We start from the raw sequence: 20609 nt of genomic DNA, 5'->3' as shown, positions 1-20609 counted from the left end.
CAAAGTGGCTGTATCCAAAACCAGGGACCTGAATATAAATCAAGCAAATTGTTTTGACACAGGGATAGTAAGCTAGACAAATCTGATTCAGTAACACTGGATACGCAATGCAGTGAAATTAAAACATTTGATGACCCTCAAAAATTGCTTAATTGCTCCAAACTAAACAAATCTTGGATACCAAGTTTATAACTTAAGAAAAATAACATTACTGTTAGTAATGTAACTTTAGCAGAACACAGATGAACTATAAGATAATCTAGTTAATATCAGCAATCTAAGCCCAATCTTGTTTGATTACCAACTCTCCTCACTGTCACGCCAACAGAGACTCAAAAAGATAAATTTTTAAAAACATAAATTGCCCGTTTGATAACCGTTTCAAAGAATACTAAGCTTTTATGAAATCTGATGAGTTGTATTATAGGCACAAAGGGTTATTTTTTGCTTGAATTGCAAAGTAATTGATCAAAGCAAACACCTTCCATAGGCCTCGGTTGACATTTCCTGACTTCTTATAGACTGGGATTCTTTTCTCTGGTCCTTCAACACCTAGATAACTGGAAAATAATAGAGACAACAAAAGCAAAACCGTTTCCAAAGCAATAGTGCTTTCTGTACCAAAACACAATCAAAGCCTGTTCACTCTTTCTTTCTTGACATTCTCTCTGGGTGAGTCAAAACGTGTGGTGCTGGAAAAGCGCAGCAGGTCAGACAGCATCTGAGGAGCAGGAGAATCGATGTTTTGGGCATAAGCCCTTATCAGGAATGTGGGGGGGGGGGGGTACCAAAGGGTGCTGAGAGATAAAAATGAGGGGGGTGGGGCTGCAGGAAGCTTGGAAGGCAATAGGTGGATGCAGGTGGGGGGGATGATGTCATATGTTGGAGTGGATAGGTGCGAAAGAAGATGGACAGGTGGGAGAAGTTCAAGAGAGCGGTGCTGAGTTGAAGGGTTGGATCTGGGATAAGGTGAGGGGAGAGGAAATGAGGAAACTGGTGAAATGACATTGATGCCATGTGGTTGGAGAGTCCCCAGGCGGAAGATGAGGCAATCTTCCTCCAGGCGTCAGGTAGCTAGGATTTGCTGGTGAGGAGGCCCAGGACGTGCATGTCCTTGGCGGAGTGCGAGGAGGTGTTAAACTGGTTGGCACTGGTCCTCCCTTGATTGATCAATTCAATTTCTGACCAGCTGCTATTCCCTGACCACAATGAATTGTGGTGCCGAACTATCCATAGTGTCCTTAGAGTGGTACTCTACCTCTATTAACTTTCCAGACCAGTTCCCAATGGTAAACATTAGACTTCTGTTCTCTGTTTAAAAATCAAGCTGTTGTTCAAAATTCAATTCTCATCTGCAATTCCCAGTTCCAAAAATGCGAAAAATAAAAGAAAATAAAAAAAATACAAGTTATGCTGGTCTCAACAGTATATGAGTGTATGAGGTGTGAATTGGTAAGGATGGATTGAGGAACCTTACTAAAGGGGTTGACGGTGGATAAGCCGTGGTACACATTGAAAGATCCAGTGTATGATTTACAACAAGTAGTCATTCTTGTCTGGTGCAAAAATAAAAGAGGAAAGGTGGCTCAACCACCTCAGCCAAGAAATCAGATCCTTTTATGTTCAAAGAGAAGGCTCACAAAACTGTCAGAAAAAATAACAAACCTGAGGATTGAGGACTTTGTAAAATTCAACAAAAAGGGAAAAAAAAGTTTGTAAATATGTGAAGAGAAAAGGATCTAGAAAGGCAAATCTTGGTTTCTTACAGTCAGACAACAGGGCAATTATAATGGCAAACAAAGAAAAGGCCAAAACATTGAACACACATTTTGGTTCTGTCCTCACAAAAAGGATATATTTGAAAACGTTAATTTCTTATCGATCTTAAAGGGGTCAAGAGGTAAAAGGAGGAAGAAGGATTGTGATATTGAGATAGAGGATCAGTCATCAGTTGAATAGTACAGCATGCTTGAATGGTGGAATGATCTACTGTTCCTTCTGGTTTTAATGTTTCTCTGTTTGAATGAATATTGACTCCGTGTAGAGAAACGTTGTCCCATTAAGGTGGCAAAGGCCTGGTCAAGAAGTAAAATTATAAAGAGGTTTTTAAAGGTAAGAAATTGAATATGTTTTGGGAGAATCTTTTAGGTTCTAGAGACAAAGCAGTTTGAGGCTGTACCTTTAACGGTGGAGTGGAATGGAGTGATGGAAGAGACATGCAAAAGAGGTCCAAATGGAAGGGTAGTTGATGACAGACTAGAATTAGAAGCAATTCTTGAAAAATAAGAAAGAACTATGACATAGTAAAATTTGTGAATGAGAATTGGACTTTCTACTTAACATGCATGAGGTTTGTAGATTAATCCGATAGGTTGACAGGGGTCCTTGCAAATCAGCATTTATTATAGCATGAAATGTAAACTGCAGCGTTTAAAATGAATTGTAGTTCAGTGTAATCATGTTTCTCCAAGCAGTTTGGTAATAACTCACAATCAAATGTCCCACCAGTTTAGAAAGCTGATCTATGTCGTTTTTGTCTGCAGTTGGAGTTCCTAAAATCAGTTTAAAACCTAGTGATATTTGCTTATTTAGACAGTCTTATAGTGTACTCTTACTAAGTTCTTGCCATATGAATCACAAAGAGATTGATATAAGACTGATAGCTTGTGGAAATGTACTCTTTGTTTGTTGGGTCGTACAGAAGTTCAGTATTGTTGAATATGGAAGCATTTTGCTAAAGTTTTTTATGTTACCCTCATCAGGACAATCTGCAAATGTTACGACACCAAGATTGCAAGCCAGACCCAATCAGACTCAATAATACTGGATTCACAATGCAGTGAAATTAAAGTTTTTAATGACCCTCAACTGCCTAATTGTTCTTAACCAGACTTCAAGAATAACAGATAACAGACACCAAGCTGATAAATGGAAATTTACAATTTATTATTAATACTGTAACCTTAACAGTTTTGTGCTACAAAAACAAGGTAATCGAATTAAGAACTGTGATTAAAACCCAATCTTTGATCATAGCCCCAGTTCTCTTACACAGATAGAGACAGTTAAGGGATAAATTAGAAAGAAAATAAGAGCTATAACTGGCCAGTTCAGTAACCATTTCAACAATGAGTACCAAGCCTTTATGATTGATGTGTTGTATACCAGGCACGTGGATAATATCTTGCTTGAATTCCAATGTTCCCACTCAATGCAAAGAGCTTCCAGCAGGCTTTGAGGAATAATCCCTTATTTCTTTTAAACTGGGATTCTTTTCTCAAAATGTTCAACAATCCTTTACAAGGATATAAAGTTAGAGAGAGTGTACAACTCAAAACACAAAGTTTGTGAGAAAATTTGTAGCTCGGGTGCTTGTTGCTGTGGTTCTGTTCGCCGAGCTGGAAGTTTTTGTTGCAAACGTTTCGTCCCCTGTCTAGGTGACATCCTCAGTGCTTGGGAGCCTCCTGTGAAGCGCTTCTGTGGTGTTTCCTCCGGCATTTATAGTGGCCTGTCCCTGCCGCTTCCGGTTGTCAGTTTCAGCTGTCCGCTGTAGTGGCCGGTATATTGGGTCCAGATCGATGTGTTTGTTGATGGAGTTTGTGGATGAGTGCCATGCTTCTAGGAATTCCCTGGCTGTTCTTTGTTTGGCTTGCCCTATAATGGTAGTGTTGTCCCAGTCAAATTCATGTTGCTTGTCGTCTGCGTGTGTGGCTACAAGGGATAGCTGGTCGTGTCGTTTCGTGGCTACTTGATGTTCGTGGATGCGGATCGTTAGCTGTCTTCCTGTTTGTCCAATATAGTGTTTTGTGCAGTCCTTGCATGGGATTTTGTACACTACATTAGTTTTGCTCATGCTGGGTATCGGGTCCTTCGTTCTGATGAGTTGTTGTCTGAGTGTGGCTGTTGGTTTGTGTGCTGTTATAAGTCCAAGTGGTCGCAGTAGTCTGGCTGTCATTTTAGAGATGTTCTTGATGTATGGTAGTGTGGCTAGTCCTTTGGGACTACCATACATCAAGAACATCTCTGAAATGACAGCCAGACTACTGCGACCACTAGGACTTATAACAGCACACAAACCAACAGCCACACTCAGACAACAACTCACCAGAACGAAGGACCCGATACCCAACATGAGCAAAACTAATGTAGTGTACAAAATCCCATGCAAGGACTGCACAAAACACTATATAGGACAAACAGGAAGACAGCTAACGATCCGCATCCACGAACATCAACTAGCCACGAAACGACACGACCAGCTATCCCTAGTAGCCACACACGCAGACGACAAGCAACATGAATTTGACTGGGACAACACTACCATTATAGGGCAAGCCAAACAAAGAACAGCCAGGGAATTCCTAGAAGCATGGCACTCATCCACAAACTCCATCAACAAACACATCGACCTGGACCCAATATACCGGCCACTACAGCGGACAGCTGAAACTGACAACTGGAAGCGGCAGGGACAGGCCACTATAAATGCCGGAGGAAACACCACAGAAGCGCTTCACAGGAGGCTCCCAAGCACTGAGGATGTCACCTAGACAGGGGACGAAACGTTTGCAACAAAAACTTCCAGCTCGGCGAACAGAACCACAGCAACTCAAAACACAGCTTCCCAGGCCAGCAGCTTCCCAGCACACAAACCTGTCCAAAAACTCAATCAAAACCAGCTCAATCTATGATTTATCTTTCTTTTTAAACAAACTCCGTGGTTCACTGGCCAGCAGCAGTCTTCCAATGAAGGGCCAACTGGGTCACAGTTCTCGGCCATAACGTATCCTGGATCCAAAATATCTGCAGTATTCTTGGAATGGCAATTAACCTGAAATTATCTTTCCAGGCTCAGTTCCCATATGCAAGTGTCAGTTTATTTGTTCCCTCTTTTTCTTAAGAAAAACAAGCTGTTGTTTAAAGTTCAAGGTTTATGAACTTATGCTTATGGTTTCAAACCAAAAATAAAGAAAAACTAATGGTGGTTTCAACACAAACCCCTGTGTAAAGGGAAAACAGCATTTCTACTGTGTAGAGAGTGCTGATTAGTTGGCAACTGGATGATGATTGGAAGAGCCAGTTTCAAACTAACACAATAGGTGATAGCCTCTCTTTTTATTCATTCCCCATGTAAAGAAATTGCTGCATTTCTGTCATCGAATCATTAGTGAATGTTACTCTTGGCCTTCTCTTATGGAGATCTGTTGGTGCTTTGTTAGAATTGATGTGGACTCTTAATTATTACATAAATACTGGTCACAATTAAAGAATATTTTGTTTAATAGTAAACATATAGCTTTGAGAAAAGCAAATGTATTACATTCATGTCTACAATGTCAGAATAATTGTAGTTAATTGTATGCTAATCAGTTTACCAGCAGGGACTTGGAATACTAACAGAAGGAAATCATGTTGCAGTTGCACAGAGCATTGTTCAACTCCCATTTGGAAACATATTGCCCTTAGATACAGCATAGCTTCACCAGAACAGTCTTGGGCTTCAAAGGCTAAATTATTAAGACTGTTTGCATAATGCTGGGTTATATGCTGTTGAGTACAGAAGATTGGAAGGTGATATTATAAAGGAGTTTATAGTACTAACATAATATGACAGGATTGTTATAAACGAACTCATTCTTTTGCTGGCTCAATTAAGAATTGAGTGACATAGTGCTAGATTTTCACTACTAAGGCAAGATATTTTTCTACAACATGCCCAGTCAGCTCCGATGTTTGATCTGGGCTTGGGGATGGGTACAGGAGAGAATTGGGTCTGAGAAACAGAGTTATCCACAGGAGAAACTGAATGTTAAGGCATCCTAGTTAAAAGACTTCCTTCTATTCGCTGTGACTTTATCCAAGTTACTTGTTAGATGTTAGATCCTTCAGCTCTTACACCTTAACCCTTGAAATCCGTCACCATGCCATTCATGACCTATGCCACCCCCAATGGTCCCTCATAACGTGAAACCAATGTTTGCATGCCACACAGCCCAACTTAATACCAGTCTACCTGCCAGTCTTGTTTCTTGTATCATCCATTCACTTCACACAGTATTCATTATGGGCAGCTCTGAAGAGCTATGTTAAGGTGAAATAAAATGGAAGTCTAAATAACTGTTTTAGCATTCACAGTATTAGAGAAGACTGATGCTCATGAAATCCCATTCAAAACTTGTAAATCTCATCAAAGGCTTAATTCTTTTCAAAATAAACAGAGTTGCATTCATAGCTCCACATCAAAAGAGATATTATTCCTTTAAAAACCACTTGAATTCTCAATCAGTGTTTATACATCGAAACTCCTACCAAGATAATTGTAAGTTTGAATAATCGTATAAAGAGAGATCTTTGGGAAATGTCAATGTACAGCAATTGTAACTGTGGACAAAAAAGAGATTTTTCAACACTCGCTGGCAATTTAAATAATTGAGAGTTTTACAGTACTACAGATGCTCTTGCTCCCTTCATGAGCATTCACTGTCACTATAAAAATTCACACCAGTCAAATTCTGAATTAAGGCCTTTGTTACAGAAAAAAGTTTATCAATTTGAAGCCAGGTTGACATGTTCACATTTTATTCATGAGTCAAGCCCTGTGCCCTTTCTCCGACTGGTGAGAATAGGTGGAGGACTTTTTGAATTCTGATTCACCCTCAATTTTTAAAGATTTCTGATGTGTTCAGAACGCCATGAAAATCCAGCCCCATAATCTTGAAAACGGAATGGAGGTAAGTCAGGAAGCACTTTTAAAAATGACAATTTGATCTCGGAAGACTGAAAGAGATATTTATGAGGTATGGAAATCTGCATGTGGTGCAAAGATAGGATTAATCAAACAGAAGTGCAGGTTGGGCATGATCTAATTAAATGGCAGAGCAAGCTTCTCGAGTTAAATGCTTTGCTCTTGTTCCAAATGTTTCTATCCATGCATATTACAACATAAATACAGCCATTGAATTCAAATAATCGCCATTAAATTGCATAAACGCATGACCAGTTCCAGGTCTGTTCAGACATAACCACTGCTTCATTTACTGAACAGTAATTTTCTTTTTGCGCAAGTTGGTAACATGGTCCATCAGAATTTTTTTTGAAAACTTGTAAATGCATTTTGTTTTCCTTTTTCAGTTTTGAAAAGCCTGCCAACAGTTCGCTATAAGGAGACAATAAAAACCTTGGGTCTGTGGATGCAACAAACTGAAGCCAAGTTAACTGTCCCCCGTGTCACAGTCACAGAATATGAAATTATGGAACAACGACTCAAGGAACTAAAAGTAGGCCGCCAAAGTCAACCATTGCTGTGGAATGTCACATTTGAATTCTATTCCTTTCTTAATATAAAGATAAATTTGGGTATCCAATTATTGCAATACTGATAGATTCGAGACCTAGTGGTCCTTGATGTGAGAGATCAAGTATTAATCACCTGCAGACATGTTGTTTCTTTGTGCTGAAACATGTATGAAAGGTTTTTCTTCGTTGTTGGTAGCACCATGACTTTCATCAAATGGTTAAGTTTTTGTTTGAAAGAAAAGCAAAAATTGATTCTTTGGAGACAGTAATACAGCTCAAATTCGACACTAAACCTATAAATACCTAGCTCTGAGAATCAAAAATCAAGGATTCAGTGACAGGAGAGATACCATTTGTAGTCTTCAAGGACTCAAGGATCTCTGAAATTTAAAAACAATTTTAGTCTTTGGATTTGGTAATAATGCCTAATTATGCAAATATATAACCAAGTTGTGCACAAAAACATGGAAAAAGTGTGATATTCCTGCCCAGGACTTCCTTTCCACCCTGATGACCCAGCATTTAATCGGGTTTCTAATGTTCTGATGGTGGGCAACCATTGATTTTATGCTGCTCCTAACTTTCCAGGTCTTCCAGCATTTCAGTGAGCCTGAAGTATGTGACCAGGTTGCTATTTTTCAAGTAGTGGGTGAGCTTTCAACTTACTTCTGCATCTCGACTGAACCCACTATTAAAATTGGGGCCATTGTCTGTCATTAAAGAAATGCAGTGGTTGCCAGCAGCTTAGTGAAACAGTATTTTTTTTCTGATAAACAAAATTGAGGTCATTTTGTTAATAATGCAGGAGCTGAGACTGGTACCAGCTGGATAAGTTGCAGCTAAACAGATCTGAAAACAATTTTCCTGCAGGGCGAATTGCCAGTGCTATTGGGGATGATGTGTTTGGAGTGGTAGGACGGATGGTGGTTGTTGATTTGAGGAATAAATACTGGAGAGGAATACAAAGGTGCATAGAATATTGAGAAAGACAGATGGTGTTTCAGTCCATTTTGAAAAAAGTGACTGCTTGACCTGGTTCTTGTGATTGAGGTTATCAAGTAGATTAAATTTCAGTCATGGAGCATTTAGAGGACAGTAACAATTGAATCATAACTTTCAGATTGGCTATAAAAAAGAACAAAGAACAAATATTAAGAGTATTAAGAAAGACTCGCAACTAACATTAAAGAGAATCACAAAGACTCGGTGTATAAATGATGAAAAATGGTGATTGAAGGAGTGGGACTGATTAGTGACCCAAAAAGCGACCTACATATGGAGGCAGGGCATATGGCTACAATATGAAATGCAAACTTTCTATCTGTCTTTACCAAGAAAGAATGTGATTGTAGATCTTGGTGAAAGATGGATGTGGTTCAGCCATTTAAAGTGCTTCAAATTTATACAAAATTGGTTTTAGATCATTTGTTTGCAGTTGTTGATAAGTCTCTCATAATGGATGAGGAGCAACTCAAAATGAGAGTGGAAGCTATGGATGTATTGACCATTATTTTCCAGTATTTTTCAGACATGGGTGGTGTAAGGTGACAGGGAAACTTGCAAATGTTACATTCATATTCAAAAAATTGTGTAAAAGTAAGCCCAACAATACCACAACAATTAGTTTAACCTTGGTGCTGGGGATGCTTATAGGAACAATAATTTGGGCCAGACTGAAAAGACACTTTGGGAAATGTGCATAAATTAAGGAAAGCCAGCATGACTGAGATGAGTGAAAATGATGTTTACTGATTTTGTTGAATATTTTGATGAGGTAACATAGGATTGATGAAGACAGTGCTGTTGATGTTGTCTGCATGGACTTCCAAAACAGATTTTATACAATGCCCCACAACAGAGTTGAGAGATTACAGAGTAAAAAGGGAGAGTCGTAAAATAGATACAAAATTGAAGCGACAGGAAACAACATGCTGTAGTTAATCAGTGTTTCTCAGTCTGGAGGAAGGTTTATAGTGGAGTTCTCCAGAGGTTAGTGTTGGAGCCCAGCCTTGCTGATATCTATTTATGACTTATGCCTAGGTGACCAGGGCATAACTTCAAAATTTGTGGATGGTGCAAAACTTGAAAGTATTGTGAACTGTGAGGAGGGTAGTGTAGAACCTCAAGAGGAATGGACAGGTTGCCAGAATGGTGGATAAGTGACAAACAAAATTTAATGCAGAGAAGTCTGCAGTGATTCATTTTGGTAGGAAGAATGCAGTTAGACATTATATACTTGAGGTTATAATTTAAAAAGGGGTGCAGGTGCAGAGGAATCTGGGTGTATCTGTGCATAAATTGTTGAAAGTTCCAAGGCAGTTTGTGATCGCAGTTCATGAAGCATTTAGGATTTTGGGTTTTACTAATAGTAGCATTGAGTACAAAATCAGGGAAATTCTATTAAACCTGATTAAAAGACTGGTTCAACCTCAGGTGAAGTATTGTGTTTGTTTCTGGACATGATGTGAAGGCATTGGAGAGGGTGTGGAAAAATTCTTGAGAATGGTTCAAGGATTAGGAACTTCAGTGTTGGCAAAGTTTAGAGGAGACAGAACATGGTGAGAGGAAGGTCAGCAGCGAGAGTTCCAGTGGGTAAAGGAGCGCGAGCTGAAACAGTTTCTGGAAACGGAAGTTGCTGAGGAGCAGGTCTTGTTGCGTAATTTGTTATCGAAACAGAGAACATAAGAAGCTTTAACTAAGACATGGCAGGAAAGCTCCAAATTGTAGTCTGCACCTTTTGCTCGATGTGGGAAGCTGGGCATACTTCCAGTGCCCGAGACCTGCATGTCTGCAAGAAGTGTCTCTAGCTGCAGCTCCTGGAAGGCCGAGTTTCAGAGTTGAAGCAGTGGCTGGGGATACTGTTGAATATTCGCGAGGCAGTGTGTCATGGATACTACGTACAGAGAGATGGTCACACTGCAGACTCAGACTCCACAGGCAAGTAGGGATTGGGTGAGCAGGAGGAGGGCAAGAGCATGAGGGCCAATCAGGCAGTGCAGGAATCTGCTGTAGCTATTTCCCTGCGAAAACAGATATACCGTTTCAGAGACTGTTGAGGGGAATGGCCTCTCAGCGGATAATAGCAGCAGCCAAATTCATGGCACCATGGTTGGCTCTGCTGCAGAGGGAGGGAGAGTTAGGCATAGAAATGCAATATGGGGATTCAGTTGTGAGGGGAGTAGATAGGTGTTTCTGTGGCATCAAATGAGAGTCCGCAATGGTGTGTTGCCTCCTTGGTGCTAGGTTCCTGCATGTCTCAGAGCGGTTGCAGGACATTCTGGAGGGGAGGGTGAACAGCCAGTGGTCATGGTACACATGGGTACAAAAGACATAGGTGAAAAAAGAGATGAGGTCCTAAAAGCAAAATACAGAGAGCTAGGAAGAAGGTTGAAATGTTGGACCCCAAAGATGCTTATCTCAGGATTACTAGCAGTGTCTGAGCTAGTCAGAATTGAAACAGCAGGATGTATCAGATGAACATGTGGCTGAAAAGATGGTGTGAGGGGGAGGGTTTCAGATTTGTGGGCCATTAGGACTAGTTCTGAGGGAGGTTGGACCTGTACAAACTGGATGGGTTATACCCGGGCAGGACTGGGACTGATGTGTTTTGGGGCAATATTTGGTAGAATGGTTGGGGACAGTTTACACTGGTGTGGCAGGAAGATGGGAACCAGAGGAGTAGGGCAGTAGATGCAGAAATTGAGGGAGAGGTAGAAACCCAAGGCAAACATGACTAAGAACAAGACCAGGCAGGAAACACTGCTGAACAGAGCAGGGGAGGTGGTCTCAGAAAGACATGTGTTTCAATGTGAGAAATATAATAGGCTTTGGTTAGTACTTGGAACTATGAAATTATTGCGATTACAGAGACTTGGCTGAAAGAGGGACAGGACTGGCAGCTGAATGTCCCAGAATTTTGATGTTTTAGGTGTGATAGAAAGGGGACGTAAAAGGGGTGAGGAAGTTGCATTACTGGTAAAGGAGTATCTCTCAGCTGTACTGAGGGAGAATACATCATAGGACTCACACAGCAAAGCGATATGGGTAGAACTCAGGAATAGGAAAGGTGAAATCAGAATGCTGGGGGTATACTACAGGCCTCCCAACAGCCAGCAGGAGATAGAGGAGAAAATATGTACACAGATTTTGGAAAGATGTAAAAACAGCAGGTTTGTTGTGGTGGGTGATTTTAACTTCCCCTACATTGTCTTGAACTCACTTTGTGCTTGGAGCTTGGATGGGGTGAATTTGTAAGGACGATTCAGGAGGGATTCTTGACACAGTTGTAAACAGTCCTACCAGGGAAGGGGTTATACTGGGCCTGGTTTGGGAAACAAGCCCAGTTAGGTGAGAGAAGTTTCAGTGGGGAGCACTTCGGGAGTAGTAACCATAATACTCATGGACAGGGATAACAGCAGTCCTTGGGTGAAGGTGTTAAATTTTCTGAGAAGGTGACCTACAACAATATTAAATGGGAACTGGAGAAGTTTGATTGGAGGTGACTGTTTGAGGGTAAATCCACATTGGACCATGTGGGAATATTTCAAACGGCAGTTGATAAGAGTTCAGGAACTGCATGTTCCTGTGAGAATGAAGGAGAGGTATGGCAAGTTACATGGATCTTGGATGAACAGATGTGTTATGATCTTGGTCAGAAAGAAAAGTGAAGCATATGGAAGGTTGAGGAGGGTGGAAACTGAAGAAGCCCTTGAAGTATATAAGGAACGTAGGAGAGAAATTAAACAAGGAATTAGAAAGAATAAAATGATTCATGAAAAGTCATTAGCAAACAGGATTAAGCAGCACCTCAAGGTTTTTTACACATATATAAAAATCATGAGGGTAGCCAGGGAAAGGGTTAACCCACTCAAGGACAAATTTGGGAATCTGTGTGTGGAGCTAGAGAGGTAGGTGAAGTCCTAAATGAATACTTTGTGTCAGTATTCACCAAAGAGAAGGAATTGATGGAGGATGATCTCAGGGAAGTGAGTGTCTAGTTTTTAAGCCAAGTTGCTACTAAAAAAGAAGAGGTGTTGTGCATCTTAAAAAGTATTAAGGTAGATAAGTCCCCAGGTCATGATGGAATCTATTCCAGAATACTAAAGGAGACGAGACCAAATTGCTGGAGCATTGACAGACATCTTTGTATCCTCTTTGCTCTAGGTGAGGTCCCAGAGGACTGAAGAATAGCCGATGTAGTTCCATTATTTAAGAAGGGTAGCATGGATAATCTTGGAAATTATAGGCCTGTGAGTCTCACGTCGGTGGTAGGGAAATTATTGGAAAAGATTCTCAGGGACAAGTGCAAAGTGAACTTATTAGAGATAAGGAACATGGTTTTGGGCAAGGGAGATCATGCCTTATTAACTTCATCAAGTTTCTTGAAGAGATGACGAAGATAATTGAGAGCAAAACATTTGTTGTCTCCATGGGCCTCAGTAAAGCCTTGACAAGGTGCCTCATGGCAGACTAGTTCAGAAGGTGAAGTCACATGGTATCAGGGATTGCTGACAAGATGGGTACAGAACTGGCTCAGTCACAGGAGACAGAAGTGGCAATGGAGGGTTGCGTTTCGGAATGGAGGTTTTGTGACTAGTGGTGTTCCACAGATGATCCAAACCAGAAGACACAGCTTAAAAATAAGGGATAGGCCATTCTGGACAGAGATGAGGAGAAACTTCTTCACCCAGAGAGTGGTGGGTGTGTGGAATGATCTGCCCCAGAAGGCAGTGGAGGCCCAGTCTCTGGATTCATTTAAGAAAGAGTTGGATAGAGCTCTCAACTTTAGTGGAATCAAGGGTTATGGAGATAAGGCAGGAACAGGATACTGATTGAGGATGATCAGCCATGATCATGATGAATGGTTGTGCAGGCTCGAAGGGCAGAACGGCCTACTCCTGCACATATTGTCTATTTTCTATTATCAGTGCTGGGACCTCGTGGTCTATGTAAATAATTTGGAGGAAAATGTAGCTGATCTAATTAGTAAATATGTGGACCAAACAAAGATTTCAGATAGTGAGGAGGAATGTCAGAGGATACAGCGGCATATTGATTAGTTGGAGGCATGGGCAGAAAATGGCAGATGGAGTTTAATGCAGATAATGCAAATGTGAGGTGATGCATTTTGGAAGGTCAAGTACAGGTGGAAGCTATACAGCGAATGGCAGAATCCTCAGGAGTATTGATATGCAGAGAGATCTGGGTGTGCAGGACCACAGATCATTGAAGGTGACAGTGCAGGGTAGATAAGTCAGTAAAGAAGGCCTCTGGCAAGTTTTCCATCAGAGAAAGGGACATTGAGCATAAGGATAGGCAAGTTATGCTGCAACTTTATAGAACTTTAGTTAGGCAACACTGGAATATTGCATACAGTTCTGGTCACCACACCACCAGAAGGGTATGGATGCTTTGGAGAAGTTACAGAAAAGGTTTACCAGGATGTTGCCTGATATGGGGGATTTTAGCTATGAAGAAAGGTTGGCTAGACTGGGTTTGTTTTCATCAGCACTCAGGAGGTTCAAGGGCGAGCTGATCTAAGTTTATAAATTTGTGAATGGTGTGGATAGAATAGGAAGTATGAGAGTTTTCCCCATTGTGGAGGAGGTCAATTACTAAATGACGCAGGTTCAAGGTGTGGTGGAGAAGTTTAAAAGAGATGTGCAAGGCAAGTTTTTCATGCAAAGAGTGGTGAGTGTGGAACATGCTGTCAGAGGTGGTGGTGGAAGCAGAAAGAATAGCAGCATTCGAGAAGCACCTGAACCAATATTTGAATAGGAAGGGAATAGAGGAGTACGGATCCGGTAAGTGAAGACAATTTTAGTGTGGAAGGGCAAATGTTGTGGCACAGGCTTGGAGGGCCAAAGGGCCTGTTTCAGTACTGTATTGTTCTTTGATAAATTTGAGAAGAGAAGGTTGAGAGGAGATTTGATAGAGGCATTTAAAATTGTGAGAGCTCTGAACAGACTTGAGAGAGAAGAACAGTTTCCATTAATGAGCGGATTGAGAGCTAGAGGACACAGCTTTAGAGCAATTGACAGAAGTCTTGGTGAGTTGGGGAAATCTTTTCATGCAGCAAATGGTTAAGATCTGGAATACACTGCCTGCCAGTGTGGTAGAAGTGGAGTGACTTGAAACATTCAAGAGGGAATTGGATAACTACCTCAAGTGGAAGAATCTGTCTTCAAGAATTCTGAGTATTTTGACAGTTTTGGAAGAAAATGATGGCCATCTGGAATATTGGCGGGGCTCTTAATGGGTCACTTTTAACAGTCCTATTGTGGTACTGCTTTAAAATTTACACTTTCACTGGGTGACTTCAAAGTGAATACTTTGATAGTTGTCAGCTGTGGCTCAGTTGGTCACATGCTTCCTCAAATATAGAGAGTGCTTATGTATTGTCCCTACCTCTGGGCCAGGATGCTCAGGTTCGAGTCCCACCTGCTCCTCTGAACAGGATGATCAGAAGCTACCTGTTGTGATTTAGCAGGTTTTAGATTCAAGACCTGTGAACCTGAGCAAAAAAAAAGTCAGGTTGATACTACAGTGCAATCACAGAGGGACTGTTGGCCTGCTTTATGCAAGTAGTTTGGATGAGGCGTTAATTGCTTGGTCTCTCTCATTGATAGAAAAGGTTCCAAAAAATTACTTGGAAGAGGATTAGGGCATTAATTTCTGGTGATGCCTGGCCAATATTGATTCCTCATGACAGTAATGTATCGAATACTTGGTCATAATGATGTTGCTGTCTGTGGGATCTTCTTGTGCACAAATGAGCCCAGAATTACCTGCATTAAAATACTGATGATTTTAGTTTTGCAAGATAGTACATAAATGCAAGTCTTTTTTTAAACATGTACTTGTGTGCAAGAGAAATAGCTTCCATTTCTCTCCAGCGGTTTGTGTTGGGTAATTGAAAATCTCAAAGGAAGAATTAAAGTTAAAATTTGTACATATGTTCTGCCATATATTTTAATAATTTGTCAGGAGTCAGTTTAAATACCAAGCGTTGAGTCTCACTGGGATTCATAAGTTAATGGAATTTTAACTGACATACAATTGTGAGAGCTGAATAATGACAGCAAGATGATTGCACAATACTTTCCACCCTGATCTGCCCATTTAAAAACTTAATAATTTGTTTGTATTTGCATTGTTAATAGTTCACATTTTCTGGGGAGGTAGCGAGTTAGGATACTTCTGAATCATAATGGAATGGATGGGAGAAAGCAATTGCATGCTTCACGGCTTCACTATTAACTTTAATGAGTTGAGGCATCTTGCCAATGTCACACATATAACTTAAGGTGTATTTTATGAGTGGCCTGAAGCCCCAGCAACATCAATGGCTGTTTATCCCATCAGGCGATTTGACTGCATGATTTCCCTAAGCTGGGGTCACATGAATTCAATGGATGATCAAGATGGGTTTAGCAATTGCTAATTGGGCAATTAATCATTTCAGTCAGTGAACTTTAACTGTTTGGACACAATCAAAATTCCACTATGGTATATATATTGATCAATTGAACTTCAGGGACACAGATTTCATTAAGCTAAAGCAGGAAAAAGTTGAAAACATCAGTGTTTTTTATGGGCTGTGTTTTACTAGACCCATGAATATGGACGTCGAGGTGAGATGGTTTGTGTAAAGTCAGCAGAAGATATTGGGAGGGGAACCACCCACTGGCAGCCAATCAAACCAATTAATTCCCCAATTAGGGGCAACCCCATCACTATTTCACAGTAACAGAAGGTGGAATCATATTTCCTGTTGTGCTGAAGAAGGCAGAAAATATTTTTTCGTTTCTCAAATTGAAACTTGGTTTAATTTTTGATTCTCACAATGTTTTTTGAAGGTTTTCTAAAAAAAACTATAAATTTTTTTTTTGAGGTTTTACAAGGCTCTTTCCAGGAGCAGCAGAGTGGCCTGAATTATTTGACTACAGCGGTGGAAGAGGTGTCCAAAAAGGCTCCTGCAGAAGTTAGTCAGAAATATCGATCAGAGCTTGAGGGAATTATTGGCCATTGGAAGAAATTGAGCATTCATTTGATGGAACAAAGCCAGAAACTTGAGGAACTCATGACAAAGGTTCAGCAGTTTCAGGTTGGTAAAAATGTTGGAGTTTGTTGCAATGGATCCAGAATCCAGCATGATAAGCTGCATCTGAAGAGTCATCTAGACTCAAAACATTAGCTTGCTCTGTCATCATGGATGCTGTCTGACCCGCTTTGATCTCCAGTATTTGTTGTGCTTATGGCAAGCTGCATGTTGATTCAAACCTCACAACAATGTTCATGTCGCCCTGGGACAATCATTTACTCAGTTCTGATATAACACAATAGTTCCCTTCTCATGACATCATGTGTAATAAGAAAATCATACAATAGCCACACTATTTAAACTAATGCAGCCAGAATCGCATTATAGCCAATACAGTTAAGGAAGGTTCACATTCTACAAATACCAGTCTAAATTCTTCAATCATGCTACAGCCAATCCACATTGAAGAAATGTACTTCATTATTGGTATGACAGAAGGTGGATGGACAACAGAAATATCTGGAATCTATGCAGTGTGTTATAGGTTTATTCATGTCCATTGCTATTTATAATTTGTTTCAGTTCCTGTCCAGAGTCCAAGGCATAGTACCTACCAAAGTCAGAAATTACCCAGAATTAAACTTACTGGATTTTGGGATCACCTAGCACTGACACGGCTGAGTTTAGAAATTACCCAACATGGACAGTGCTGAATTCAGAGATGAGATCTTGTCCAGTACTAACACAGCCAAGTTCAGAGATTGCTCCATTGTTAATATTCCTAAGTTCAGAGATCAGTCAGTGTTAATGTTGTCACATTCAAAGATCACCTCGCATTAATGCTGCCCAACTCTGTGGTTATTCAGCTTTAGCACCACCAAGTTTAGAGAATGATTTGGAGATGCTGGTGTTGAACTGGGGTGTACAAAGATAAAAATCACAGAATGCCAGATTATAGTCCAACAGGTTTAATTGGAAGCATTAGCTTTCGGAGCGCTGCTCCTTCATCAGATAGTTGTGGAATCCACAATTGATGGACACCTGGAAGTACTCAAGGATGCCTTTATAAGAGCGGGGTACGATGCTCAACCCATCGACCGCCAGTTCCAACGTGCCACAGCATGGAACCGTAATGACCTCCTCAAGAGACAGACACATGCTGAAACCGACACGGTACCCTTCGTTGTTCAGTACTTCCCAGGAGCCGAAAACCTAAGCCATGTTATTCACGACTTGCAACACATTATCAATGAGGATGAGCATCTCGCCAAGACCTACCCCACACCTCCACTGCTCACCTTTAAACAACCGTCAAACCTCAAACAGATCATTGTTCGTAGCAAACTGCCCGGCTTTCAGAACAACTCCATACAACCCTGTAACGTAGGCACTGCAAGACGTGTCAGAGTGTGGACAGGGATACCACCATTACACGTGGGGACACCTCCCACCATGTACGTGGCACGTACTCGTGCGACTCAGCCAACGTTGTCTATCACATACGCTGCAGGCAAGGATGCCCTAAGGCATGGTACATTGGTGAAACCGAGCAGAGGCTACGGCAACAGATGAATGGACACCCCACAACAATCAACAGTCAGGAGTATTCTCTCCTAATTGGAGAACACTTCAGCGGTCCAGGACATTCGACCTCGGACCTTCGGGTGACCATCCCGCAAAGCGGACTTCAGGACAGGCAGCAGCAAAAGGTGACTGAACAAAGGCTGATAGCTAAGTTCGGTACCCATAGGGAGGGCGTCAACATGGACCTTGGGTTCATGGCACACTACACGCACGCACGCATGCGCACACACAGGCACTCCTATACACAGACGCTCACATACACTTCTACAGCCACACACACTCTCACATGCACCCTCTCACAGACTTAGACCCCTTTATACTCTCACACACATATAGACACTCTCTCTCACAGACTCTCAGAATGTCCCCCCCCCAACACACGCACACACAAACCCACATACACATATATGTTTGTGGGGTGAATTTCTACTTGCAGAGTTACATTGTACTTTGCCCAAAAGCTGAACAAATCCATGTAATATTCTGTTAATTCATTTTTTAGATTAGAATCAGTCTAAACATTATGGCACAGACAGCAGCACACAGGGGGCTAACACATTCAACACATTATCTGGGCTGACATCAATTGTTAAAGTTCACCTGAGAATGCAACTTTTAAAAAGGTTTTGTGATTTACATATGAAAGAAGTGAAACTAACATGGTCATTCTAACAGACGAGAGACTTAACAAACAATCAAGGTATTTTTCAATGTGTAATTTCAGTTACATCACACTGTAAACTTCTGCTATAAATTCTGTGTCTTACAATTGTGTACTCCACAACCACCTGATGAAGGTGCAGTGCTCCGAAAGCTAGTGTGCTTTCATTTAAACCTGTTGGACTATAACCTGGTGTTGTGTGATTTTTAAGTTTAGAGAATGCCTTCAGATGCTCTTGCTTCTAGCTGGAGTGTTGTGTGAACGCACAGAAGAAAATATCCCCTGTCAATGTAAAAAATGCACAGCAACAGCATTCTGATCTTTTGACAGGTGACCCATCATAAGTAAAAACATCTATGCGTATTTTTGGCCCCAGTGAAATTAACTGGTGCTGAAGAGCATTTGAAAAAAACACTTTTGGGATATCCTTACCAAATATGACCTAAATAGGTAATTGGTGGAAATGTCTATCCATGACTACAATTTAATATCACACCATTAAATTTCATTAATTGTCTTTCAAAATGTTTTTTTAAAAAATATTAATCAGTTAAAAATAATACAGATTTTTAATGTATTCAGTTCTGAAGAATAGTCTTTATCGGACTCAAAAGGTGAATCTCTTTCTCTCTGCACGAATGCCATCAGACCTGCTGTATTTTTCCAGTGCTTTGTTTCAATCTAAAATAATTTATTGTCCTCATGATGGCCTACTTAATATCCCCTGTTGATTTTGCTCCTTTAAGGCATACTTTACCACGTGGTATGCTTTCCTAAGCTGAGAAAATAGGAAGTTAATTAACTTCCAGAATTCATGAAAAAGGCCCCATGTAGCTTCTCATTTTGTATTTCCCATCTCTATTCTATACCCAAATGCATCTTTGACAGCACAATTGAGATAAGGAACTTGTGTGGTGAAACATGACACATTCAAGCATGCTGTGACAGTTTGATCTCACAATTGGTGTGCTACGTCACTGCAGTCCTTCATAATGTATCATTTAAAGTATTTATTTTTAGGAGGTGATGGGAGAGGTGATTGATTTTCTGTAGATCAGATGAACAGCTTGAGAACACCAGAGATTAATGCAGGGTGAAGCTCTACCACAGTATTATGTCTTAAATCAAATTACATGATATGTATGACCTTCAGTCTTCCCAGCTTGGAAGTCTTTGCAATGTATTGCTATTTAGTGCTGAATTGTCTGTGATTCCGTATTGTGGATTAGTTTCCAGCAACAACTCATTGAGTCAGTTCACCTAAAGGCCTTTGAATTGCACAGAAAAGTGGTGCCTTCATTTAAGCTTGCGGAAAACCCACATTACATTAAATCATGGAATTTCAACAATGAAGGCAGCTAAATGTGAGAAAACGTTTGGATAAATGTTCTTAATGTCATATGATTTTTAATTTTAATGCAAAAGTGCGAGGAGTAATATAAAGTCGAACATCTAATTAAAAGTGGGAATATTTAAGGGATCAACTCCGGGTTAAATAAAAATGCATACTGAAAGGAAAATATACAATGGTCATGTAGGTTTTCTTAAACGTAGAGCTGTTTCTTAATCTAGGGTATGAACATCCCCTCAATTACATGTGGGGATTGAAAATTTTACAAAAGAAATTTTATGATCTACGTAAGATGAACTCTTCAAGTGGCAACAAGGTTGAATGCAATAAATTGAGAGGGGAGGTGAAAAGGCCAAGAAGACTGTCAAAGAGAGAAAATGAGGATAGATTGACTGTGAATAGAAAGGGATAGCCAAGATCTGCTTCTGATATGTAAATGGTAAGCATGTAGCAAGAGATGGAATGCATTCCACCAAGGACATGGAACACATCTTTTTTTATATAATTCTTTCAGGGGATGTGCACATTGCTGGCAGTATCAGTATGTTTTTTCCATCCCTTATTGTCCTTGAAGTATGTGGCTTGCTACACCATTGCAGAAGGCACTTGAGAGTCATCCACATTGGATCTGGAATTGCTTGTAGACCAGGCCCAAGTAAGGATTGCCCATTTTG

The 20609-nt window shown here is 40.6% G+C and overlaps 1 protein-coding gene across 11 annotated transcripts in view; it reads left to right on the top strand.

Annotated features, from left to right (window-relative positions):
- The window catches only part of dmd (dystrophin), a 2003576-nt gene that overhangs the window by 907451 nt on the left and 1075516 nt on the right, over nt 1-20609 (top strand). For all 11 annotated transcript variants that reach the window (XM_087992890.1, XM_087992895.1, XM_087992900.1 and 8 more), the window contains 2 exons: nt 7132-7277; nt 16190-16402. In XM_087992890.1, the coding sequence (XP_087849016.1) occupies nt 7132-7277; nt 16190-16402 (359 nt within the window). The remainder of the gene's footprint in view (nt 1-7131; nt 7278-16189; nt 16403-20609) is intronic.

The sequence above is a fragment of the Chiloscyllium plagiosum genome, unplaced genomic scaffold, assembly GCF_037043375.1.
Source record: "Chiloscyllium plagiosum isolate Xiang-an unplaced genomic scaffold, Cpla_swu_hap1 HiC_scaffold_12, whole genome shotgun sequence".
Lineage (NCBI taxonomy): Eukaryota > Metazoa > Chordata > Chondrichthyes > Orectolobiformes > Hemiscylliidae > Chiloscyllium > Chiloscyllium plagiosum.
This window is presented reverse-complemented; position numbering and strand designations above follow the sequence as displayed.